General features: G+C 65.5%; 1 protein-coding gene across 1 annotated transcript; it reads right to left on the bottom strand.

The window, feature by feature from the left end:
• Positions 1-681: 681 nt before the first annotated feature.
• Positions 682-21,536, bottom strand: COL6A1 (collagen type VI alpha 1 chain). The gene is given in 36 exon segments (XM_079922766.1): positions 682-2,014; positions 2,144-2,173; positions 2,961-3,141; positions 3,239-3,422; positions 3,649-3,758; positions 4,037-4,216; positions 4,219-4,405; positions 4,407-4,437; positions 4,624-4,660; positions 5,264-5,299; positions 5,830-5,895; positions 6,092-6,154; positions 6,543-6,578; positions 6,697-6,747; positions 6,866-6,928; positions 7,628-7,690; positions 11,965-12,027; positions 13,539-13,601; positions 13,857-13,892; positions 13,981-14,034; positions 14,128-14,190; positions 14,950-15,012; positions 15,208-15,261; positions 15,550-15,594; positions 15,691-15,717; positions 15,910-15,936; positions 16,038-16,082; positions 16,632-16,685; positions 17,494-17,538; positions 17,612-17,632; positions 17,766-17,786; positions 17,883-18,011; positions 18,166-18,325; positions 18,793-18,993; positions 20,666-20,795; positions 21,323-21,536. Coding segments are annotated over 36 exon segments (3,339 nt in total). The 5' UTR covers positions 21,420-21,536; the 3' UTR covers positions 682-1,391.
• Between the last annotated feature and the right edge of the window lie 3,057 nt (positions 21,537-24,593).

The raw sequence follows: 24,593 nt of genomic DNA, 5'->3' as shown, positions 1-24,593 counted from the left end.
ACCGCCAGCAGCTGTTGGGTTCCCATGGAGCTGAGTGTGACATCAGGCAGGAGCTGAGCCCCTAGGGAGACTCCTGACCCCTCCTCTACATGGGTGCCGCTCCCCCCAGAGTCCCCGCGGCCCGGCGCTCGGCTCTCACAGCCCCGTTGCGTGAGGGGTTGGGGTGGGGTGCCGTCGCCCCGCGGGGGGCCCCACCCAAGGACGCTAGCCAGGTCCCCCATGACTAGGCCTGCGCGGAGGCCCCACCCGCCTCTCCTGACCCCGATGCCAAAGGGCGTCGGACTCCTGTCCTCCTTCTTCAGCTGCAGCCCCTCTCCCCCAGCCCCCCCCGCCCCCGCCTTCCTGGGGGAGGCCCTCTTACTGCCCTGAATCCAGGACCAAACCTGCCAGCCCCTCCAGAAGGCCAGAGCTGGGGTTGATGCCGGGATGCTGTGGCCCTTTGGGGATTTATCTTGTTGGAGCCGACTGGCTCTTCCAGCTGCCCTCCCCCACTGAATCCACTTCTGATTCTGCAGCCCAGGGTGTCAGGGCCCCTCCCAGCTCCTGCCCCAGACCTGGAAGAGGGGGGAGGCACCTCTACTGGCTCTGAGTGGGGCGCCCCAAGCACCGCTGAGTCCTCCTGTTGGTGCAAAGTGCAAACGCCGAGTGGGTTTAACTCCTCGGACAGATGACGGCGGAAAGGAGAGTGACAGCCTTTATTTGGAAAAGTCGCCGACATGGACACGTTGAGAAAACCCACAGGAAGGAATAAAAGTAAAACTAAAGTGCCAGGAAGGCCTTCAGTAGAATGGAGAACCAATCACTTCCTTGAGGAAAAGAGCTTCGGCTCGTTTGTGGTGAAATGCATCACTTTGCCCCGGGTGGCGGGGCGAGGCCTCTGCGTCCTGGGCTGGGGCTGGGGGCAGGATAGCACCTTTGCTCTGGGGTTTTTGGGACACGGGGTCGAGGAGTCGCGGTTTCTGCTGGCCGGGGGTGAGTGACAAGAGCCTTGGGAGGAGGTGTCGGCTCACCAGGGCTCAGGCAGCTCCCTGGGAGACCTGACTCTAGGCGTGAGTGTTTCGTGAAGGAAAGTCAAGCTACAAGGGAGTGGGGGAGGGGAGGCGGTGACAGCTGACCCCAGGAAGGAAAGAGAAACCAGGCTTAGGGGTTCTGACTCGGGATTAGGGGACCCTGACCGGCAGCGCGAGTCAGGTGCGGGTTCAGGTGGGCGGCGGGAGGGGCCGGCAGAGCCCAGGGTCGGGGCGGCAACACCCCGCTCGGAGGGGCTGGCAGAACGCAGAGCGCTGAATCGCGGCCTTTCGAGCTTCTCCTTAAAAAGCCTGGCTAGTCGGGTGGGCCAGGAACCTTCCGGCCCCTTCTCACTCTCCGTTTCAGCGGCGGTGGCCCGGCTGCTAGCCCAGCGCCACCTTCCTGGACACCGTCTGGTAGAAGACGCCGCGCAGCAGCGCCTGGTAGCTGGGCACGCGGAACAGGTGGCGTTCACCGAAGGCCACGTCGTACTCGGCCGCCTTGCCGGTGACCAGGACGCGCACGTGGGGCTCGTTCACCTGGGGGCCCACCACCACCATGAAGATCTCGATGCCTGCCCGCTGGGCCTCCTGCACGGCCTTCTCGATGGTGGCCGCCGTGGCGCCCTGCGAGTTGCCGTCGGAGAAGAGCAGCAGCCTCTTCTTGGTGGCGCCGGGCGAGGCCTCGCGGTAGAAGCGGGTCACGTAGCCCAGGGCGTCGGTGACGTCGGTGGCATCGTTGAAGAAGTCCATGGTGTCCAGGGCGCTGGCCAGCACGGTGTAGTTCTGCACGAACTGCAGCGCCGCACGCTCCGGCCGCTGCTGCCCGGTGCCGCTGTACTGCACCACCGCCACGCGCACCTCCTGGCCCTGGCCCGTCTGGCCCGCCGTCAGGAAGCGCTCGGCCAGCCGCTTGGCGAAGCGCTTGGAGGTGTCGAAGTTGTGGCTGCCCACGCTGGCCGAGCCGTCCAGCAGGATGGTGATGTCGGTCGGGGAGGAGAAGGTGACTGTGGGCAGGGGCGGCCGTGAGCACACAGCGAGGCCCCGAGAGCCTGGCCCCACCCGCCCTGTGGCCTCTCGACCCTCCTCACCCGGTGCCCCGCCCTGAGAGCCCCTCCCCCTCCCCCGGTACTCACTTGGGCAGGTGTAATCTGGACATTTCTTGTCTGTAAGAGAGAAAACCCCACAGCATGGACCCAGCGATCTCAGAGACCACTGTTCCACCTGTAGCCCCCCAACAAGAGGACAGCTGGCATCTCCATGGAAGCACGGCTGATGTTCCTGAACAGCTGGCCCCCTCCACCCACCAGGAGGGGTGTCCTTTGTTCAAGAGGGGCCTTTGAGGGACGGAATGGCCCCCCAGGCACCAGCCCAGTGAGGCAGCCCCCCTTCCCAGAATGGGGAAACCAAGGCTCAGAGAGGAGGAAGGGTGGTCTGCAGCTCAGAGCCCGGGCCACGTTGTCCCTGGACGAGGCTGAGTACGTGCCCACCGGGAGGGCTAGGGCCCCGAGTCTGACCCTGCAGCTCTCTCTGGCTGCCGACCAGCTGGCTGCACCACGGACTCAGCTCTGACCCCGGGCCAGGCCCAGATGGACATGGCAAGTATGTTCTTAGGTAGGCACCTCTGAGGGGCCTCAGACTCCAAGGCCAAACACGGCCGAGCCTCAGACCCCAGCGCACACGTGTGCTCACGGCTCCAGGACGACGGGCGGGAGATGCGGTGCAGCCCACACTCGGGGGGGGGGGCACCCGTGTGGACGCTGGACCATGAGGGAGCCAGGACGCTGGACCACGAGGGAGCCAGGCCACGGCCTCCTCGGGGAAGAGCGGGAAGCGGCTGGGGGGGCGGCAGGCGTGCTGCTGGCCGTGGGTGTGTGGCTCCCATGGCTGGAGGGTCACCGTGAGAGCAGAGCAGGACACGCCTGGGCCGAGGGGGGCCCTGCCCATGCCCACCTATGCAGATCTGGGCGGTGACGTTCTTCAGGAAGCCATCGTCCAGCAGCTCTGCGTAATTCTCCTTGACCAGCGAGATGCCCGGCCGCCCCTGGGGCGCCAGGCCTTGGCAGGAGATGACGTTGAGCTGGTCGGAGCCTGCGGCTAGGCCAAACACATCCTTGATGCCCACGGAGACCACCTGGGGGGAGGGGCAGTGTTGGCGTGGCCCCCGGTGGGGACAGTCCCCCGAGCCCCAGAGCACAAGGGTGGCAGCGCAGACACGGAGGCCGCCCCACCTGAATGTCAGGGCCGCAGAGCACGCTGAGTGGGGTGGTGTCCCTCTGGGTGTCCGAGCGGCCGTCCGTGAGGACCAGGGCGATGCGGTTGTTCTGGGTGGGCGGCAGCAGCCGGTCCCGGGTGTACTGCAGAGCCTCGCCTGTGAAGGTGCCTCCGCCCATCCAGCGCAGCTTCTTGATGGCTCTGTGGGGCCACGGCGCCGCCCTCAGTGGGGGGCGGGGCTTGGGGCGGGGCTGGGGCAGGGCTGGGGGTGGGGCCACGGCGCCGCCCTCAGTGGGGGCGGGGCTGGGGCCACGGTGCCCCCTCAGTGGGGGGCGGGGCTGGGGCGGGACTGGGGCGGGGCTGGGGCAGGGCTGCGGGGGGCCGCTGGGGCGCCGTGCGTCGGCCGGCTCCGAGCAGCCGCACTCACTCCTTGAGGTCCTGGGCGGTCCTGATGTTGGGGTCCCGCAGGTCCACGTGCTCCTGCATCTGGTTGTGGCTGTACTGCACCACGCCCGCGTGCGACTGCCCGGGCTCAAACTGCACGGGGACGGGAGCCGCGGTCGGGAGCGGCCCCCACCAGGGCCCCCGAGGCGCCCATGCCCCTCCTGGGCCGCCCTTCCACCCACCACCTGTCCCAGGCTGGACCGGCCCCCGGGCCCCCGGGGTGACTCTCATGCTCTGGTGGGCTGGGGGCTTCGGCTTTCGAGAAGCAAAGCGTCCGTCCCATGGCCCCTAGCGCCCGGCCCTTCCACTCTGGTGTCAGGACAGACCCCTCCTGGGAAGCTCCGTCCTCGAGCGAGGCCTGGGCACCTCACCTTGACCAGCTCGTCCCTGCTCAGCCGGTCGATGACCTTGACGATGAAGTCCTTGGAGATCTCGAAGTTCTGCAGGCCGATGCTCTCGGAGCTGTCCAGCACGAACAGGATGTCGATGGGGCCGCACTGGCACTCTGTGGGCGGTGGCGGGCTCAGCCTCGGGGCCCCTCCCAGGACCCCTCCCAGAGCAGGGCAGCCCGAGGGGCAGGGCCTCGAGGACCCGGGGGCACCGGAAGAACTCCCGTCCCCCCGTGCCTGCTTGTGTGAGTGAGCGGGGAGAGGACGAGGTGGGCCAGCACCCCGGGGCTGCGGGAGTGTGGGCGAGGGGCTCCACCCCCCACGGGGTCAGTCCACTCGAAAGCTAGAAACACCAGGTGAAGAGTGACACTCACCACAGCAAGCTGGGAAGAGGAGAAAGAGGAAATTACGTGGTCGTTTAGACTAAACCCTCCAGCCAGCCCTCCCCGGCCCACCAGGACTCTCGTGGGTGGGCATACGCCTGCCCGCCTGCCTGCCTCACCCCGGCCGGCACCGTGGCAGGACACTCCTTCTAGTTAGGACAGTTACTCAAAGGTGGAGATACTCACAGCACATTTTCATGATGATGTCCAAAATCTCGCATTCCTGGGGAGGGGGTGAGACACTCCCATGAGACAGAACAGGCCCTGCTGTGACCCCTCCAGGGCTGCCCCAGGCTCTGGGGTGAGGCCAGCCTTCCAGGTCCCCATCCCCTGGGACCACAGCTGGGACCACAGAGGGGCTGGGCTGGGCAGGGTGTCTCCCTTCCCATGGTGTGCCCTGCTCTGCCTGTGAGGCCCCTGCCTGCAGGCATGAGCACCTGATGTGGTCTCTGACATGTGGCCATACGTTCCGCCCCCCGTGGCCATCACATGTTCCTGTGGGGGCAAAGACGTGTCTCCCCGTGGCCATAAGATGTCCACCCTGTGGCCATGTGCCCCCCCCGGCTTCGTATGTTCCCCTATGGCCACCACGTGTCCCCCCAGTGGCCATTGCATGCCCCCCATGGCCATCATGTGCCTCTATGGCGATCACATGTCTCCTGCGGCCATCACACCCCCACGGCCACCATGTGCCCCCCTGTGGCCATCACGTGTCCCCCCCCCCATCGCCATCACGGCTCCCTGCTGCTGTCACAGCTCCCCACCCTCACAGGATCCTGGGCCAGAGCAGTTGGCCCCCAAGGATGTTCACAAACACCCCACTTACGTCTGGCCCTGGTGGTCCTATGTGTCCTGGGGGTCCCTGTCAGAGAAAGGACAGGAGAGGGTGGACGCTGGGGCCCTGCCCGATTCCTGGGCTGCAGGTCTGACGGGAGCCCTCGGCTGACCCCACCTCCACTTAGGGCCCCCCGAACACTAGGGGCAGCTGAGGCTTCTGCACGTTAAGGGCTGCGGAACCTGCTACCTCCCTCCGCTGGGCGACAACTGTCTAATGTGCCCTTTCCTGGTGGTCTGTGGGTGCTCACGGCCCGGGGCAGAGTGTCCCTGTGGGTCTAATGACACCACCGCGAGGGGCAGGGTGCCCAGCCTCATCCAGGCACCGCCCCGGGCCCTGCTGCAACCATCATGCCTCACCTGGAGACCCACCCTCCCCTCCTCTGCCCACCCCTGCCTGCTCAAGCCCCCACCCCGAAACTGCCCGTCCCCGTCATCCTGCCTGCCGAAGCCCCGCCTCCCGAGCCCTTCCCCAGAGCCTGGCTCCCAGGTTCCCGCCCCCACACCCCAGCCTCTGCAGCCTCTGGGTGGGGCACCTGCCCGCGCCCGCCAACGCACCGGGGGGCCTTCGGGGCCTCGGTAGCCCTTTGCTCCTTTGGCGCCTCGGGGAGAAATGTCATTGTTCTGGAAAGACAGCGCGGTGTTGCAGGCACTGCCACACGTGGCCGGAGCCCCTGGACCCCCTGCTGCGAGCCTGCCCACCGCACCCTCGACCCCGGACCCTCAGCCGCCCTCGGAGCCACCACAGCCCTCCGGGTCCGGGCCCTCGAGGCCGAGGCCGGCCCGGGATGTCACAGCATGCGGTGGGCTCTGCACTCACGTCCTCTCCAGGGTCCCCGGCTTCTCCCTCGTCTCCCTTGAGGCCAGGGTAGCCTTTGGTGCCCTGCAGGGGAGCACGTGGTTAGGGGGAGCCGGGCCCAGGGTCTGGGGTGGGTGCTGCGGGCCTGGGCTCCTGGGGAGGGCAGGGCTCTGGGGGGTGTGGTGGAGCCCTCGGCTCTTGAGGGAAGTGTCAGCAGGGGCACCCCGCCCGGGGCCGGGCGGGGCTCCCAGAGACGGAGACGCAGGTGGGGGTGCCTCGGCGACAGCTGGGCTGCGGGGGACAGTGCGTCTGCACGTGTGTGTTTGCACGCGTGTGTGCCTCTGCACGCGTGTGAGTGTTTGCACGCGTGTGTGCCTCTGCACGCGTGTGTGCTTGCTCAGGTGTGGGAGCGATGTGCTTGAATGTGCGCGTGTGCTCCAGGGGCCGACGGAGCGGAAGGGCGTGTACTCACATTTATCCCGGGAGGACCCCTGCTGCCCGGATAGCCCTGCAGGAAGGCAGGACAGTCATGCCGGGCTCTGACATGGCGGGGGGCCACGAGGGGCAATCCCGGCCACGGAACCCGTGTGCCCGACTGGCCAAAGGGGGTGTCGGGGGGCACTCACAGGGAAGCCGGGGAAGCCCTCGGTGCCGTTTCCAGGGGGGCCGTCTTCACCCTGGGAGAGCAGACCGTGTCCAGTCACTGTGGGACTCGCCCAGGCCGGCTGCTTCTGGACTCTGGGGTCCCAGGCAGCCCCCCTACCAGGGCTGTGCCCTGTGCCCTGCGTCACTCACCCTTTCGCCCATCAGCCCGGGGTCTCCGGGGGGTCCTGGGGGCCCTGAGGCTCCTCCGGGGCCCTAAGGAGGAGAAAATGAAGTGGACACCAGGCAGCGAGCCACACAGGCTCAGAGGTACAAGGTCTCTTGGAGGAAAGAGGGACAATTAAATAAAATACACGTCTTCATGCAGCACAGAAATGACTAAAAGAAGGGCTTTTAAACCGATGATCCTGGGGCCGTGTAACCTTCGGGCCTGAGAGGCCACACCTGCCCAGTGGTCCACCCAGGGAGTGACCCAAGGACGAGGTGACCAGAACAGGGGCAGAACCCACGGGGTCACTGCAGGAAATTCAAACCCGAGCGCCCATCCGGCGGGGGTGGAGGAATCAGCAGATAGAGCTACAGGCATGGCCAACGCGAGCATGTCAATAACGTGCTGAAAAATCGTTAAGGTTTGAGCTCATGATGAGAAAAACAACAAAAAAACCTTACCAAGTCAAATTTATAAGGCATAATATGCAAAGAAAGAAAAAAGAATTTGGAAAGAAATAAGCCAAACTCTTCATGTTGTTTATCTCTGGGGGGTGTTTTAGATTTCTTTTTGTAGTTTTCTTCATTTTCTAAATGTCCTAAGAGTCACATATACTGTGAGGTGAAATGAAACAGTTTTAACAGGTAAGGAGCCTGGGGGATCTCCTAAGGAAGCGCTGGGTACGGGATGGGGTCTGGGTCCAGGGCTGGCCCCTCCTAGGATGGGGGGCGGGGAGGGCTCCTCACCTCGGGCCCTGGAGGCCCCTCGTCGCCGCGGTATCCTTTCGGTCCAGTGGGGCCAGCCTCACCCTGCAGAGAGAGGACACAGCCATCGGTCCCCCTCTGCCCCAGAGGAGCCGCCCAGGCCCCAGACCCCGCACTTGCTGGCTGCTCTATCCCCGTCCCTCTCTGGAGGTGACCCCTGCATTCCCGGGGCCAGGCTCTCGGTCCCCTGAGCACTGCGCAGATGCCCCCAGCCAAGCCCCAGCGAGGAGGGCAAGCGTGTGTCACTCAGGGGGCTGCTGGCCCGCCTGCCCCCCTGGGCCCCGCCAACGGGACCCTGGACTCAGAGGCCCATCCCCTGGGCCGCGCCAACGGGACCCTGGACTCAGAGGCCCATCCCCTGGGCCCCGCCAACGGGACCCTGGACTCAGAGACCCATCCCCTGGGCCGCGCCAACGGGACCCTGGACTCAGAGGCCCATCCCCTGGGCCCTGCCAACGGGACCCTGGACTCAGAGGCCCATCCCCTGGGCCCCGCCAACGGGACCCTGGACTCAGAGACCCATCCCCTGGGCCGCGCCAACGGGACCCTGGACTCAGAGGCCCATCCCCTGGGCCCCGCCAACGGGACCCTGGACTCAGAGGCCCATCCCCTGGGCCCCGCCAACGGGACCCTGGACTCAGAGGCCCATCCCCTGGGCCCCGCCAACGGGACCCTGGACTCAGAGGCCCATCCCCTGGGCCCCGCCAACGGGACCCTGGACTCAGAGGCCCATCCCCTGGGCCCCGCCAACGGGACCCTGGACTCAGAGGCCCATCCCCTGGGCCCCGTCACGAGGCGGCGCTTCTCACGAGTTCTCTGCTGGCTGCCCTCCCGTCACAAACGTGCATGACGCCCGTTATCCGGCCAGGAGCTGCTGCCGCGCTGCCGCCCCACACCGGGCAGGGGGCCGGCCGTGGCCACGGCCCGGGAGCTGGCGTGGTTGTGCGCCCTGGCCAGCACCAGCATCACGCTCCCTGCATGCTGGCCACGGGGACACGGGGGCTCAGGGGGTCAGCCTGGGGCCCCGAGAGCTGCCTCGGGGCAAGAAAAGCGGCACCTCCTGGTCCCGGGTAGCACCTCCTGGGAAACTGGGACTCAAGGGCCTGCCTAAGACACAGAAAGACCAAACTCGGGCGGAGCTCCTGTGGGCAGCTGGCACCCTCGCAGGTGGGACCGGCCGCCCACCGCGGTGGGACGTGGGACGGGCGAGGCCGGACGGCTGGGCCTGCCACGGGACGATGGGACCCTGTCCTCTGTTTCTCCACTGCCTTTTCCTGCGATTTGGGAAAACACATTTCCCAGAACTCTCTGCATGGACCCTGGGGTCGGAGCCGGCCTCCTGCCGGGCCTGGAGTCGGTCGCGGGTCCGTGGTGGGGTTGGGAGGGCCGGGCACACGAGCCAGAGCCTGGAGGCCCGGAAGTCGAATGTCCAGGTGACCAAGCGCCTCCTTGGCCGGGAGCCACGGGTCGGGAGGGGACCGTCTCCGGTCGCTCACAGGCTGGGGGGACACAGGGCCCCCTCCCAAAGGGGGCAGCCGCCCCCAGCAGCGCCCGGGGTCCCCACCGCCTGGGGTGGGGCCTCCCTCTCTCCCCACGTTCTTGGTCGTTTCCTTTTCTTTGCAGTGACTATCATGACTGAAAACTGATGCTGCTGGGATGGTCCCATGAACCCGTGTCGGTTCTGCTTTTAGAGCTTCGTGCCTTCAGAGTCTCGAATGACCTCCTGAAGGTGCCACAGGGAAGACCTGCATCATACGGGCAGCTTGTCCCGGCAGCACCGGCCAGTAGCAGTTACTGCTCCTTGGTTCCCGTCCAGGAAAGTCAGGGGCCCAGGCAGGGGCCCAGGAAGCCGCCCAGGCAGCAGGCCCAGCCCGCCTGAGGCCACATGAGTTACAGTCATGGGAACTGGGTGGAAATGGAAAGAGGAGGGGTGTGCGACAGCCAGACGAGAAAGAGGCACACGTAGGCGAGGGGGTTTAAACATGATGGAAGTGCGTTTTAACCAGCAGGAAAGACTGCGGTTACGTGTGTTGTGACAACGGGCTGGCCGTTCGCCGAAAAAGCCAAGCAGGCCAAGCTCACCTCTCTTCCAGCCCCTCAGTCTCTACTCCAGACAGATCAAAGACGTAAGCAAAAAATACACTAAAAGGCGTGAGCACATTTGTAAATCTTTGTAAACGAGCAGGACATCCTCAACCACAGGGTACCATAGACAAGGTCAGGACGCAGATGACAACTGACAAAATGTCTGCACCATGGATGGAGCCCCCCGCCATCAACGTGGGAAACACAGACGCCGGTGGGAAATGAAGAGCTGCCTCAACAGCCCGGCAGAGACCGTGCTTGGCCCGTAAACCCACGAACAGTCAAAGCAAGAGGGGAGAGAAGGCTCACGGCAGGAGTCTGATCATAGCTCGTCCTGGCAAAGGTGTGGGAGCCGTCCTCTTTTACACTCTTGGGGGCCAGACAGAGAAGTAGGTAGGATTATTTGGCAAATATTAGCTCACACACACACCACTGGGGCTGAGAAATGTTGCTGCTAAGAACTTACATTCTGGACATAGCCTGGGAAGCTCTTCAGGGTGGATGGATGGATGGACGGCTGGGTGGGTGGATGGATGGATGGACGGCTGGGTACATATATCCACAAATATGTATGTGATCGATGAATAGACAGATGGCAGAGGGGTGGGTGGATAGAGGGATAGATGCACACATGTACATAGATGGTGGATGGACGGACGGATAGAGATGGATGGATGAATGGACAGATGGACAGATGGACAGATGAGCTGACTGAACGGCAGATGGAGGTTGATATTTATGACAGTATTTTTCCTTTTTTTTTGGTTATGCCGTGCAGCTTGTGGGGTCTTATTTCCCCTACCAGGGATTGAACCCGGACCATGGCAGTGAAAGCCCAGCATCCTAACCGCTAGGCCACCAGGGGACTCCCTACAGTATTTTTCTGTAAAGCAAAATACTGCAGACAATCTCGTTACAGTCAATGGGGACGAGAAGGGGCAGGAAGTAGGCCCTTCCGAGGGCGCCAAGGAACAGGCCGCAACGCAGGTCAGTGGCAGAGCCGGCCGACGCCCAGCCGGCAGCACCCCCAATCGCAGGGGCCCTCAGGGGCTCGTGGACCCTGAGGCAGCCCTCACCCCGCGGGAGGCGGTGGGCGGGGTCGAGGGCCTTGCGGGACCTACCTCTGCAGCCAGGCGTCCTCACCACGCACATAGGTCAGCTTGCTACGTGTTCACTACGTGTGGTCTGTCTCCCCACTGGATGGCCAGCACCCCAATAACAAGGGCAGCACCAGGCTGTGTGCCCCCCTTCCTGTTCTCCCCCAGGGAGCTCCCCCAGGGCCAGAGCTCGAGCAGGCCCTGCTGACCTCTGCCAGGATGCGCTGGCCACCAGCGGTGTCCCTCTGGCCGAGGCCTGCCCAGTGCAGACTGCCTCCCAAACTGCCTCGCCTCTGCGTGCATCCTGTCCCCACCCTCCACTCGTGGACCCCCGTGGCTGGCCCCGGGCCGGGGTCTGGAGAAGATGGGCTGAGAGCAGCGGCGGGCATGATGCTCCCTGGGGAGGGTCGTCTCACCTGTGCCTCTCCCCCAGCCGCTCACAGCCTCCTGCCTGTCCCCCGCCCCCTCCTTCCACCCAGCCCGCGGCTTCCTCAGGCCTCCACTGTCCTCCTCATCCCCAGCATGGCCTCTAGAAGGTCACATCCAGGAATTCTAGAACCTTCTGTGCACCAACACTCCCAAATCGATTTCCAGCCAGGATCTCACCTCTGGGCTCCAAACACTGAGAGAGGCTCACATACCCTGTCTCCAATGTGGGGTGCCTCTGTCTGGGCTCAGTCCCCTGTGACCCCGCTCCGCCAGGCCAGGGGGTCCCCAGGGTGCCCCGACTCCAGCACGCCCCCGCTGCTGCCCGCCCTGCCCCCTCATGCCCCAGCCCGGCCTCCAAGCCCACTGCCCTCCCCCAGCACCAGCCGAGCCAGGGCACCCTTCCTCACCCTGAGGGCAGCGCTGGGGGCAGCACGGGGCTCTGCACACTCAGGGCTGCACCCTGGCAGGCGCCCACCCTGAGACAGGGCTCCCCTGGGAGCACTGGGCCCAGCTCACCAATCTGCACCAGCCACCCTGGCCCCCCACCTGACCCCAGACATCCCAAGGTCTCCAGGCTTTGCCCCTGCAGGAAGCACCCCAGGTGGGAAGAGAAAAGGGACCTCCCCCTAGGGACCTCCCCCTAAATCTGTGAGCTGATCCGAACCGGCAGCAGCTCCCCCCCTGCCCCCCGGCAGCCGGGCTTCCTACCGGGTCTCCGGGGATGCCAATGGGGCCTTCTCGTCCCTGGTCACCTTGGGGTCCAGCTTCACCCTGGAGAGGAAAAGCTGCTGAGGTGGAGATGGAAGAGGGCAGCCGCCCCGGGTGGCCACCAGGCGAGGCCAGGGGCCCGTCAGCTCCCACACAGCCAGGAAGGGCCACCGTCTGCTGTGGGCCGGCCTCGTCCTTCCTTTTCACGCTTGCCCACGTGTTTCCCACAACGTGGCCACGTGCCTGGCCATCAGGTGACTTGTGCTTTCAAGGGGCCACGACAAGGGGCCAGCAGCCCCCCCCCGAGGCCGGGAGGCATCTCATCGTCCACCTGGCCTCGGGCCCCAGAGCTGTGTGGGGCTGACCAGACCTCCACCCCCCTTTGTCCAAGGCACCTCCGGGAGGCACAGCCTGGCCTTCAGTCCTGTTTCCTGACCTGAAGCACTGGGCTCGGAAAGGGGGTCAAAGCTACATCGTCCCTGCTTTGCTGTCCTTCCCCACCCCTGCCTGGGGGGGGCGTGGGGTTCTGGGGGGCCCGGGGTCGGGGTCAGAAAGACAAACCTCTCTTCCCCTGACCTTGGACTTGGCTAAACTCACTCTCCCCATCGGGATGCCTTGGACACGCATCTGGAGAAGCATTTGCCCCTACGTCCGAGCGTCACCCCAGGGGGACAGCACAGCCTGGAGAAGCACCCCGTTCTTGCGGACGGGGAGCGGCGGCGCCTGCGTCTCCAGCAGGGAGGGGGCCAGCCGCATCTGAGGCCTGGGGCTCAGCGTCCTTGCCTCCTAACCCGGAGCCATAGGGTGAGGCCTGCTCTCCTCTCCAACCGGGCAGAGTGTGACTCGGTGCCCACGCTCTGGGTCCCGCCAGACTTTCCCGCTTAACCGCGTGGCCCCTGACGGCGAAGCCGCTGGGCCTTGGAGGTGAGCGAGCAGCAGCCCCTGAGCTGTTTCCAACATTCCTGCTCTTGAAGTTTTAACAAAGGGAAACCGTCCCCGGAAGAAGACAGTTGCAGAAGAGGCTCCGTCTGCGAAACGTTTAGGAGCTCTGGGGGGAAGAGCCCAGACGTGCAGCGGGCGGGGCTTGCTGAGTCAGCTGCGAAAGTGTGAAGTTGGGCAGCTAAATAAAGGCCAAGCTAAGGAATAAGCGCAGCTCGGGGAAAGCCCGCGGAGCCAGACCCGGCCAGCCGGCACGAAGGTGGCAGCCACAGTGCAGAGGACGTGCTTCCACGGCGTGCCTGGGTGAGGTTTCAGGGGGCTGCTCCCTGGTCATCCGTGGTGAGTGGAGAAGCCCCACCCAGCTCACCTTGCCTCCCAGGCCCTGGAGGTGACCCGGGGCCACGCAGCTTGGAGGTCTGGGCGGGGCCCGAGCGCAGGAGCTGCTGCATTTCCCGCACAAGAAGTGTGTGTCGGGGGGTGTATTTGGGAAATAGGAGGCGAGGGCGTGGGTTGCCCACATCTAGGGGCCAGAGGGCCTCGGTGGCGTGTCCTGTGATTCTGATGGCCTGACCCTGGCCTGGCCCCGGTCTCTGCCCCCAGGGGATGGGGTCCCAGCTTTAGGAACAGTGACTCACCAGGTCTCCTCTCGGGCCCCGCGCGCCTGGGGTCCCCCGTGGTCCTCTTTCCCCAGGGCCGCCCTGTGTGGAGGCAGCAGAGGGCGGTGAGGCTGCAGCCCTGACGGTGCAGGCTGGGGCTCGAGGCCTGGGCACAGGGCCTGGCGCCCCAGCAGATACCAGGACTTGCAGTCCCTCCATCTCACGCCCCATCCTTCAGAGACTGGGGTCCCATTGGCTCCAGCACACTCCCCGGGGTCTGTCCACCTGGGACCACAGGGCTGGTCACACCGTCCACGTCTGCCACTAAGTGGTGAGGCCCAGGACACCTCCACTCACCCTCTCTCCGGGGGGTCCGTCTGGTCCCGCGTTTCCCTGGGATTAAGAGGAATGAACACGAGTGTTAGTTTGCGTCGGGAACGCTGCTTGAGGCTCGGGCATCAGGAGGACGAGGGGCTCCTACCTCGTCGCCGGCTTCTCCCTTCTCTCCCAGGGGACCGGGTGCTCCAGGCTCACCCTGGGGACAACAGTGAAGACTGTCCTTGACCCTGCGGCCCCTCCCAGGGCCGGCGCCCACCCCGCTGTATCGGGGGGCTGTGTGCATACTCACCTCGTCTCCGGGGGGCCCCGTGTTCCCTGGCCTCCCAGGCTCCCCGTCTGCTCCAGGCTCACCCTGGAAAGATGCAAGGGTCAGCCTTCAGGAGGCCACGCCCAGCCGTCCTGGGGGCCAGTGACCCTACGCTGGCCCTGCTTCAGGCCGCCGTCCCTGACTGGCTGCAGGAACCTCGGACACAGAGGACCCTCCCCAGACACCCACATCTCTGCACAAAACCCGCCTCCTGGGTTCAAATGCCGCCACCACAGGGGCCAGCCCGGCCCTCATGAGTGGATGCCCACTGTTGCCAGGCTGGGGACCTCGGCCCACACTCCAGGACATGTGCGTTGCTAGGACGCGTTTGGGGCGGAGTTCATGTTACTGCTCCAACTTTCCCAGCAGCAGATTTGAATTAGGCTCAAAACGTGAAGTCCTCATGCCTCACTGCTCTGCCCACTGCAGCATCAGCGCCACCCTGTTTATTCTTGAGTTTAGATTTCCCGTGAGCAGATCGATTCTGGGCTGACCCGCGGGCTGCAGGCTACGTGGACATTCCTGAGGTGACCAGAGAGGCCCCAGACGGATGAGCAGGGGCGGCTGGTGTGGTGGGGACAGGACGTGTCCGAGGCTCAGGAACCAGCACTTCCCGGGGCGGAGGGCCCCCCACCCCAGCCCTGGCGGCCTCAGGAAGGGCAATGGCGAGGCCTCATCCCCCATGGGCGGTGGGGCCTGGCCCCCAGACTAGGGGCGAGAACCTGCTTCCAGGAGGAATTTCTGCTCAACGCTCGGTGGGTCGTAAAGCCCCAGCCTGGCCTGCCGCGGGCTTGAGTCACTGACCTTCCCTCCTTTCAGTCCGAAGGCACCCGCGTCGCCCTTGGGCCCAAGGGGTCCTTGGATGCCCTGGGGAGAGGACGCAGAGTCAGACCACATTCTGAAACCGCAGCCACTGGGCTGCACACACGTAAGCGACAAGCAGAAGGGCAGGTCTGCACGTGGTGTGGCCCGTGCGACTTCTTAGCGTGTCAGCAGGAGGGCTGAGGCAACTCCACTCTTGACGACTTAGTCTTAAAATGTCGGTGAGAGAAAGTGACTTACATCGAATCCGGGCGAGCCCTTGCAGCCTGGCAGGCCAGGGTACCCCGTCTCCCCCTGCAAGGAGGAAGGCGGGTTCGGTGATCAAGCCTTTCAGCACTGGCCCATCCACCCGCTTCCCAAGAAAGCCCCACCCGGCAGAAGGAGCTCTGAGCTTGGCCAGGTGGCTTGGGGTCCACTGGGACCTGGGGCTTGGCAGGAAACGTCTCCTGCCTTTCATGCTGCCCAGGGGTGGCCGCACATGAGACCCCTCCCCACCCACCGGCCCTGGGGTGGCCAGCCTTGCCCACCGTCCCTTCCTGAAACACGGGCCCCGCCTCCAGCCCTCCCCCAGCTGAGGGTGACCTTCATGCCATCCACGCCGTCCACGCCACGCTTCCCCTTCTCGCCCTGCAAAGTGCAAAAACCAAAGAAGGTCAGACCAAGGTCAGACCGCACCCCACAGGGAAGTGTCCCCACCGGCCATGCCCCTCCGGCCACACTCACCTTGTAGCCCTTGGGTCCCCTGGAGCCCTGAGGAGACAGGAAGGAAGGGTGAGAGGTTTGGTCTCCCCATCGTGGGGCGAGGTCCCCAAGGAGGGCGCCTCCCCACCACCCAGCTCATCGCAGCCCAGCCACGCCGGGAACAGGCAGCATTGTCCCTGTCCAGAGTAGGGGGCCGCTCTGGGCCCCGAGGGACACCCCCCAAAGTCTCACGTCACTCACCTTCTCCCCTCGGCTCCCTTTTTCTCCCTAGACAGCAAACAGAGGAGGGAAGGGGGCTGTGAGGGGCGCCCCAGGCCGGATGCCCTGAGGCCCCAGGAAAGGCTGTGGTAGAGGAGGGGGAGACGCACCTTCATGCCCTGGTAGCCGACGGGTCCGAGGTCCCCAGGCCTTCCCTGCAACAGAGGAAGGGGTGCGTTAGACACCCCTGGGGGCAGGGGCAGCCCCCATCCAACCCGCTTGCTCTCCACGCTACTCAGGCCCGGTCAGCTGGAGAGACCTGGCTGGCTGACCACTGACCTGCGTCTGAGAAGCGCCCTGCTATGAAGGCCTCACCCACCCCTCCCGGGGGCTCTCAGCGGAGCTCCAGGGAGGCGGAGGCCCAGAGCCCCCCACGGGGCCACGGGGGAGGGGAAACTGGCCGTGGCTGAAGCAGAGGCCCTGGGACTTTGCTGGCCGCCCCCTGCCCCCGCCTTCTGAGAGCAGGTGGGCCTGTGGGGGCGCCTGAGGGGCACGGGGGGTCTTCCCGGGCGGGGGCTGCTGGAAGGACGGCTATGCCGCGTGCGCCCTGGTCCTCGCCACCACGAGGGCCGTGTCCTCTGAGGGTCAGGCCACATGGCGATGGTGCTCAGAAGCCAGCCATCCTTCTGGAAGCTTCCGCAGCCCAGTTCCCTGGGCTCGGGCTTCTCAGCGCCCCCATCCCCCGGTCAGGGCTCGGCACTCACGGGGTCTCCGGCGTCTCCTTTCTCTCCCGGGAGCCCTGGCTTCCCTCTTTCTCCCTGGAATACAGAGCAGATCAAGGTTAGACGACAAATTCCATTTATTTCTTAAAAGCTGGTGAGAAGGACCCTCTACCTGCGAACAAAAAAGGTCCAAAAAGCTATTCCATCCGGTCCCTAGTGTTCATGTGATTTTCAGGCACCTTTCTCGTGGCCCATCCTGGGACCTGCGTGGTCAGGTCCACGCTCCCCTCCCACACACCCCACCGGGCCCTGGGGCTGCCCGGCGCCGGCTGGAGTGACCCCTGAATCTTTTCTCTCCGCCCATTCTTGCTGCTGGGGCGGGCGGGGTGGGTGGGGCGCAGAAGCCCCCCGGAGGAGGTAGCCGTGTGGCTCCACGGCTACTGCACCTGACACTTTCTAGGAAAAGCCAGAAATGTGGACTTTCACAAGCAAGATCCCAGGCTGTGAATACTGGGAACTAACTTTGCTCTCCAAAACCTCCGCACGAAGCAGTCGTGGCCTTGGGCCATGTTCACCCGTCCCATGGAGGGTCCGCCTCCAGCAGCGAAGCCACAGGGGTGGTCACTCCAGAAAGGCCGCTCCCTCCCCCATGGGGAAGAGGCCGGAGCGGCGGGCCCCACCCCACGGCAGCCCGTGGCCGCCGCATCGGCGTGGGGTCACGGCGCCTGGACTCTCTCCCGCGCTGGGGCACCTGCTCAGCACAGCAGGCGGGCGGTGAGCGCTCAGGACGGCTGCCTGGGGTCCAGCGCATCCCTAACACCTGGGTGCCAGGCAGCAGGGACATTTCTCCCAGGCTTCCCCCCCAACCCAAGGAGGAAAGCACGGACAGGACGCGGCCACGCACCTCATACCCGGGGTCGCCCCGCAGCCCAGGAGGTCCTCTGGCGGGCTGCAAGACACAAGAGAATGGTGAGCGCGAGGCGGCAGAGCCGGGGGGCCCGGGGCGGGGCTCGCACACTCACCTGGCACTCGAAGGAGCAGCACTGCGGAGGAAGGGACAGGGGACACGTCAGAGAGCCCGGGCACAGCCACACCGGCCGCCCGCGCTCAGCCTGCTGCCGGGCAAACGGGCGCCGGTGACGCTATGGTGCGGGGCGGGGGGTGGGGGGGCCTTACCACTTGCTCCACGTTATTTTTCTGAAAAGTGAAAGAGAAAAGTCAAATTAGTTTTCATTCCCAGGCGCGGGATCTCCGGCATCTTGGACACGGCGGGGAGGGCGGGGCCGCGCTCACGATCATGTCCGTGATGGTGTCGATGGTCTGGCTGATGACGGCCTCCGCGTCGCGGCTCTGCCCCCAGTCGGCCGCCGTGAAGTTGCGCCTGTACGTGTGGTCCGTGGCGATGATGCTCAGACGTGGCTCCTGGCGTGGATGCGACCAGAACAAGGGCGAACGTTGGTGACGGTGGGAGCGCCGGGCCCCTCTCCACCTCTGCTCCCCTGGAGCCCCCCGTCCCTCAGGCCATGCCTGTACCTGTGCTCCCCCACCCCCCGCCCAGCGTAGGCAGGGGTCCTACCAGGTGGTCGGGCGTGATGGCCACAGAGAAGACTCTGACGCCCAGGTGCTTGGCCTCGTTCACAGCATCTTCCAGGCCCCCGCACGGCTCCTTGTAGCCCTCCAGCGGGTGCCCATCAGTCACCACGATCAGGTACTTGTTCTCCTTCAGGTGGGAGCCCCTGCAGGGGGTGAGAGAGGTGAGACCACCCAGCCGGGCCCCTCAGGCCAGCACTGACCCTGACAGCTCAGGGCCCCACTGGAACCGCAGAGCTGAGACCCCTAGACTGGAGGTAAGGGTCAGGGGGCTAGAAACCCTGGAGAGAGACCCAGACCCAAGGCAACGTTTCCTGTTTCTCTGTGTTGATCCGGCCACAGGTGGGATCATAGGAAAGGACATTACACAGGAAATAAAGCTCTGTGGGATCTCATTTCAGGCCCCCTCTGCCTTCAGTGGTTGAGACGACAGTGGGCCGCTGGAGGGAAGGACAGAGGGGTGGAGAGCGCCCCTGGCGGCCATGGGGCAGGCTGGGCGGTGGTCAGCAGCACGACCCCCTCGGCCACCGGGACTGGTCCTGGGGACCTTGGACAGCCCTGGAGTGTGGCCGACCAGGCTGCGATCAGGGAGGTGCGGCAGGCGGGCGCTCACCCCACGAGCAGCTCCTCCAGCCCCTTCTTGATGGCGCAGTCCGTGTAGGTGCCTTTGCCGAAGTACTTGACCGCGTCCACGCTGCTCTTGAGCGCGTCCCGGCCGCCGGGCATGCGCGTGAGCCCGCGGATGATCTCCACCTCGTCGCTGTAGTGCAGCGCGCCCGCGTTCCACACCAGGTTGCGGTCACAGCGGTAGTACCTGCGGGCCCCACGGAGGTGAGCGGCCCTCCCCAGACGCAGGCCCGCTCCCCTACTGCGTCCATCCAAAGGCAGGACTGCCACCACGTCACAGGTGGACAGATGGCCAGTCCCGTCTCGCCCCAAGAGGGAGGAGCCTGCGGGCCCTGGCCTGGGCTTCCCGAGTGGCCCTAAGACCCTGGGTCCCGCCACCGGGGGCCACACGGGGCGGGGGCGGCCAGCTAGTGACCACCATGTCCCCGGCTCTCCAGGGCCTCAGACGAGGAGCTGTGTGCTGAGACCCTGCTCCAGGGCCACGGGGTGGGGGGCAGACCCTCCATGGACAGCAGTCGGGCCGCTGACAGTGGGCAGGGCAGGGACACTGGTGGGGACCCCTGGATCTGAGTGGCCTCCTCTCTCTGCCCCGGGCACCTCAGTCGATGGTCTCCGGGGGTGGCCAGGCCCGCAGCCCATCAGCAGACGGGTGACGGATGCCCCTGCGGAGAACCAACGCCGACAGCGGGAAGAGCCCCCAGTTCACAGGCGGGAGAACTGAGGCACAGGGCCAGAGTCCCCTGGAGCGGGACGACGGGCTGCAGGGCTGCCCTGGCACCCCCTCCCCGAGGCACATCCACACCGGGGCCCTCCCTGGGCCTCATAAACCCGGGCATTTCGGGAGGCCTGGGGCTTCAGTCCCACAGTCCCTGCATTGGGCAGGCCTGTCCTCTGTCCCTGCGGCCCCTTCTGGTGCGTGGGAGGCTCGGCGCCTGGGTCAGCTGCTCAGTGGGTGAGTGGGTCAGCAGGGACAGGGTGGGAGGAGGGGTGGGGCCTGTGCAGGTGAGGGAGGGGGAGGAACCTGGTCTGAGCTGAGCCCCCCCCCCCCCCCCCCCCCCGTGGCCCTGCCCCGCCCCTCTGCAGGCGTGTCCTGTGCTTGGCCGCACCCCCACCCTGTGGCCCTGCCCCGCCCCTCTGCAGGCGTGTCCTGTGCTTGGCCACACCCCCACCCTGTGGCCCTGACCCGCCCCTCTGCAGGCGTGTCCTGTGCTTGGCCGCACCCCCACCCTGTGGCCCTGACCCGCCCCTCTGCAGGCGTGTCCTGTGCTTGGCCGCACCCCCACCCTGTGGCCCTGCCCCGCCCCTCTGCAGGCGTGTCCTGTGCTTGGCCACACCCACTGCCCAGGGCTTCCCCGTGAGTGAGTGGATGCACGGTGCTCCCAAAGCCAGGACTGGGCTGGGGGCCCCTCCGACCAGGACTCTGGACATGGGGGACACTGGGACCTCGGGCCCGGGGTGTGGGCTCTGACCGTCCGCTTGGGCAGTGGTCGGCGCCCCGGTGGCTGGCGGGGAGTACCCCCTCCAGACACCGGGCGGACCCACAGGGCCTCGGTCAGCTCCCCACGCCCGCTCAGTGGTGGAGGTGGGGAGCTGTTTCCTCCTCAGGGTTTGGGGCCCGGAGCCCAGGCAGCAGCACTGCCCCTTCCGCCCTCCCGGCCGACCGGCCTGCTCCGTCTCAAGCGCAGCTTTTCCCTGGCCTGTCTGGACCACTCAGACTCGGGGAGGGGACTCGAGAGGCCCGGCCGGCACCACCCTTCTCAGATGCAGACCCAGCCGAGCAGGTTGCGGCTCAGCTCTGCCTGCTGGGCCACGGCAGGGTGACACCAGGCAGGCCGGCCCCGAGAGGACGGAGGTCCTACCTGTCGTTCAGGTTGTCGATGAAGCGCTTGGTGAAGGCCTTGACCTTGTCCACCAGAGCCCCGTAGGGCTTAAGCCTCAACGCCACGCTCTCAGAGGTGTCCAGCACGAAAAACAGGTCCACGGGGCAGTCTGGGCCGGGAACCGGAGGAGGGGCCTGCAGCTCACGCCCTGCGCCCACCTTCCCCAGGTGCGTCCTCCACCAGCTGCCTCCCCGGCCAGCACCCCTGCGGCAACTCAGACTCCCACCCTCCCGGAAGGGCGAGGAGTCCGCCCTTCACCACAGCTGAGGTCGTTTTCTCACCGCGTTTCCAAGTTGAATTTAAAACTACCAGGGGCATGACCTTCAGAAGGGGGGGAGGGTGGGGACAGGTGACCGTGTTTCTTGACTGACCACCAGCAAGGAATCAAAAGGAGCTGAGAGGCAGAGAGGGGGCAGCACCCGCGGGGACAGGCGCTCAGGGAGCTTGCGGGCTGAGCCCCGGCCGAGGCTCAGCCTCCTCCTGTCGGGTCCGGCGCCAGCCGCGCGGCATCTGAGCGCTCGGGCAGCAAGGGAAGGGGCTGGGGTCCCACTGGGGCATCACAGCTGATACGTCTGGTCCAGGCCGGCCTCGCCCGGCAGCCGAGGCCAGAGTCCCAGACGCGGCAAGTCCACTCACCTTGGAAGGCGATGGCCCTCGAGGCTGCCGCATCGTCCTGCGCGGTGGCCCAGCAGGCCTGCAGCAGCAGGGCGAGCAGAACACGGGGCAGACTCATGTCACCGGCCTGCGGGTCACCATGGAGCGGGGGCAGGGGGCAGGAGGCAGGCGGCGGTGGCCAGAGACAGAAAGAGAGAGAGAGAGCGAGCTGTCTCTGCTCTCCTTCGGCCAGAGTTTCAGCCCAGGAGGGAGGGAGGGTGGAGGGAGGAGCGGGGGAGGGGCTGCGGCGGGGGCCCAGCGGCCAGGGAGGCGGGGTCTCTCCCAGCTCCGCTCCGGGCGAGTCACTCACGCCCCCCCCCAAGCCGCTCTGAGCCCCGGACGCCACTCGCGAAAGGATTTACCTCCCTGGCTTGTGGGGAGTTTTTTATTTGCTTACAGGTCTCCTGCTAAGTCAGCTTGAAGAAGTCTGAAGAGGACGCGAGCCCTGAGACGAATTTCCCCGAGGCGTTTTGTTTCCAGCCTTCATGTGGGAGTGATCGGCCTGTTTGCCTGTCCACTCGCTCACCAGTTTCTACAAATCACGGTGCCGTTTGTGTAAACACCTCAAATCCATTGATCTGTCTGACTTCCGAGGCTTCGGAGAAATATCTCTTCACCGTTTAGTCAAATACATATTGACGAAAGACTATTTCATTTTTTACTCTGGGAAAACGCAGTCAGAACAATAAGTATACGTGCATTTGTTTTATATAAATACATATATAGACAGAGAGACAGAGACACAGAAAGAGGAGGGTGAGACCCTGCTTCTGAGGACAGATGTGAAGACCCCCGACCCCGGGGCCCTGCAGGGGTGGGCTCCAGATGTGGCCAGGCCCACCCCTGCCCCAGAGAACATTCTAGATCTTTCCCAGAGCTGGAGCTGTTACCACTTGTCTAACATCAGCCGAAATGTTTTATAGTTTAAAGACACGCCGAAGTCGTATAACCACAGTAAAGGAGTTTTGAGAAACCCTTCGGGAATTATACCCGCGGTGGTTGCTGTGGGACTTCTTCCAGTGTTTTCCCCGTACGTACGTTCTGAATCTTCTGTGAGCTAACCGTGGGGGTACTTTTACTTGCCACTGGTCTCACCCAGGCCGTGCTGTGGGCAGTTCTCTCTGTGCTTTGGGGTTGGGTGCAGGGCACCCAGGGTCAGACAAGGGGGCTTGGCCCCTAGCGCAAGGCTGTTACCTGCTCACGTGGTCTCTCCAGGTCTGAGCTGTTTTAGCTGCAGAGGCGGCAGCACTAATGTTCTCGCAGGTTTTGGAGATGAAATCGGAATTTGTTGTGTGAAACCCTGAGCCGTGACTCCCCACAGCAGGGGCCCAGCTGCCGGGCGGTTCTGGACTCAGCTTGTCTGTGAAATGGGGAGAAACAGGGACAGTCGTGCTCGGGCCTCTGGCCGATTGTGGGACGGGAGGGTCCATTCGCGGACACCGCTGGGCAGTGAGGATGCGGGTGTGAGGGGGGCACAGGGACACCCACACTTCCCAGCCGGCAGCGCCGGGCGAGGTAGTCCGGAGGGGTGGGCCGGCCCCGGCAGGGTCAACATCCCCACAGCCCCGAGGCCCAGGCCAGGCCTCAGACCCACCCCTGCAGGGCTCCCGGGAGCCGGGCAGACAGCACAGCTGCCCTACGGGGCCGTCGGCCAGGGTGCAAGGGAGGAAGTTAGGGTGCCTGGCTCTGCAGCGCCTCCTCTGCTTGTGGAGAAGAGACAGGATGGGCAGCCAGAGGCCCCTTTCTCTTCCTCTCCCTCCCACCGTGGGCCTTGCTGGCCCCTCCCCGGGGGCGGGGCGTCACTCATCCGATGTCCCAGATCGGCCTTCGGGGAGCGAGCCTTTCTCCACAGCACTCCAGGGACCATGAGGGCGCCTGCTTGGCGTGGAGCCCTGGAGCCCTCTGGGGGAGGGGCATGAGAGGGGAGGGGCCCCAGGGAGATACTTGGCCCGAGGCTGAAAGCCCCGCCCCCCGCCCTGCCCCTCGCATGGTATCCAGCATCCGTGAGGGGTGAGAGGTGGGACGAGGTCCTCGGGGACCAGGCTGGGAGGGTGTGGGTGTCTGGGGGGAGGGTGGGTAGCAGGGCTGCTGCAGGTTTGAATGGACCCCCAGGTGACACTGTCCAGGCAGCTGAGGTCTCCAGGTGGGAAGAGTCAAGGCCCTGGAGAGGTGGGGGAGGACATGGGCTGGGGTTCCAGGAGGCTTGGGGGACAGGGCTGTCCCCAGGCCCCACGGGAAGGGTGGGGTGGTGATGGGGAGAAGCCCCCCATCTCTGGGCCTCTCGCCCATGCTAGGGGGCTGTTTCAGGGAAGCACGGGTCACCTGCCCCCGGGGTGCGGCCTACAGTGTCTGGAGGCCCCGCAGGTCACTCCCTGGGCTTCGGCCTCCTAGGGGCTGGGGCTCCGGGCCCCTGGGCCCCTGACAGGAGCCCTCCAGGGGCGCCCCCGAACGGACTCCTGCACCTCCCAGGCCCCAGTGATACCAGGTGCCTCCAAAAGTAAGCGCAGGGAAAGGGGAAGTTATCCACCAGGACTGTCCTTGCGTTAAGAACCACGGCGTGGGTGGAAGCTGGCAGGAAAGCGGCTCCTCCAGCGGCTCCTCCGGAAACGCCTCGCCCCGTCCCAGGGAGCCGCGGGAGGGGCCTGCCGCCGGCAGCGCTGATGGGGCGGGGCCGAGCCCTTCCCCGTGCAGCCACAGCGCCCCTCTGCCCTGCAGACGCCGCAACCACCGCCGGCAGGGCCTTCCTCCCTCTGAGCATATCCCTCTTTCCTCCTCACCCTCCCCCCTCCGCCCACCCTTTTCAGGCAGCAAGTGTGAGGCCCTAAGAGGGGAGGGTGGAGGGGGAGCCCTCCTGCAGCCCCTCCAGCCACAACCAGTGTCGGGTTGTGCCCGGACCCCTGGGGCACGTCTCCCCCCACTGCCCCCAGCCTGTGAGACCCTCTCCAGGGGCCTGTGGGGTTGCTGCCAGCCTGCCCCTGTCAGGGGCCAGGGCCCCTCAGACACAGGGCGCACTCCAGGAAGGACAGCAGGGCTACGGCCCAGGACCCTTATGGAGGGGGGATGAGGGGAGTGGCAGGGGCAAGGAGGTGAGAGCAGAGCTCACCCCCCTCCCGATCTGGTCTCCAGGCCAGGCACCTGGATGGTGATGCCCCCCGATGGGTGATGCCCCCCGGTGGGTGATGGCCCCCCAATGGGTGATGCCCCTCAGATGATAGGTGATGTTCCCGATGGGTGATGCCCCCCAATGGGTGAT

The sequence above is a fragment of the Stenella coeruleoalba genome, assembly GCF_951394435.1.
Source record: "Stenella coeruleoalba genome assembly, chromosome: 5".
NCBI lineage: Eukaryota > Metazoa > Chordata > Mammalia > Artiodactyla > Delphinidae > Stenella > Stenella coeruleoalba.
This window is presented reverse-complemented; position numbering and strand designations above follow the sequence as displayed.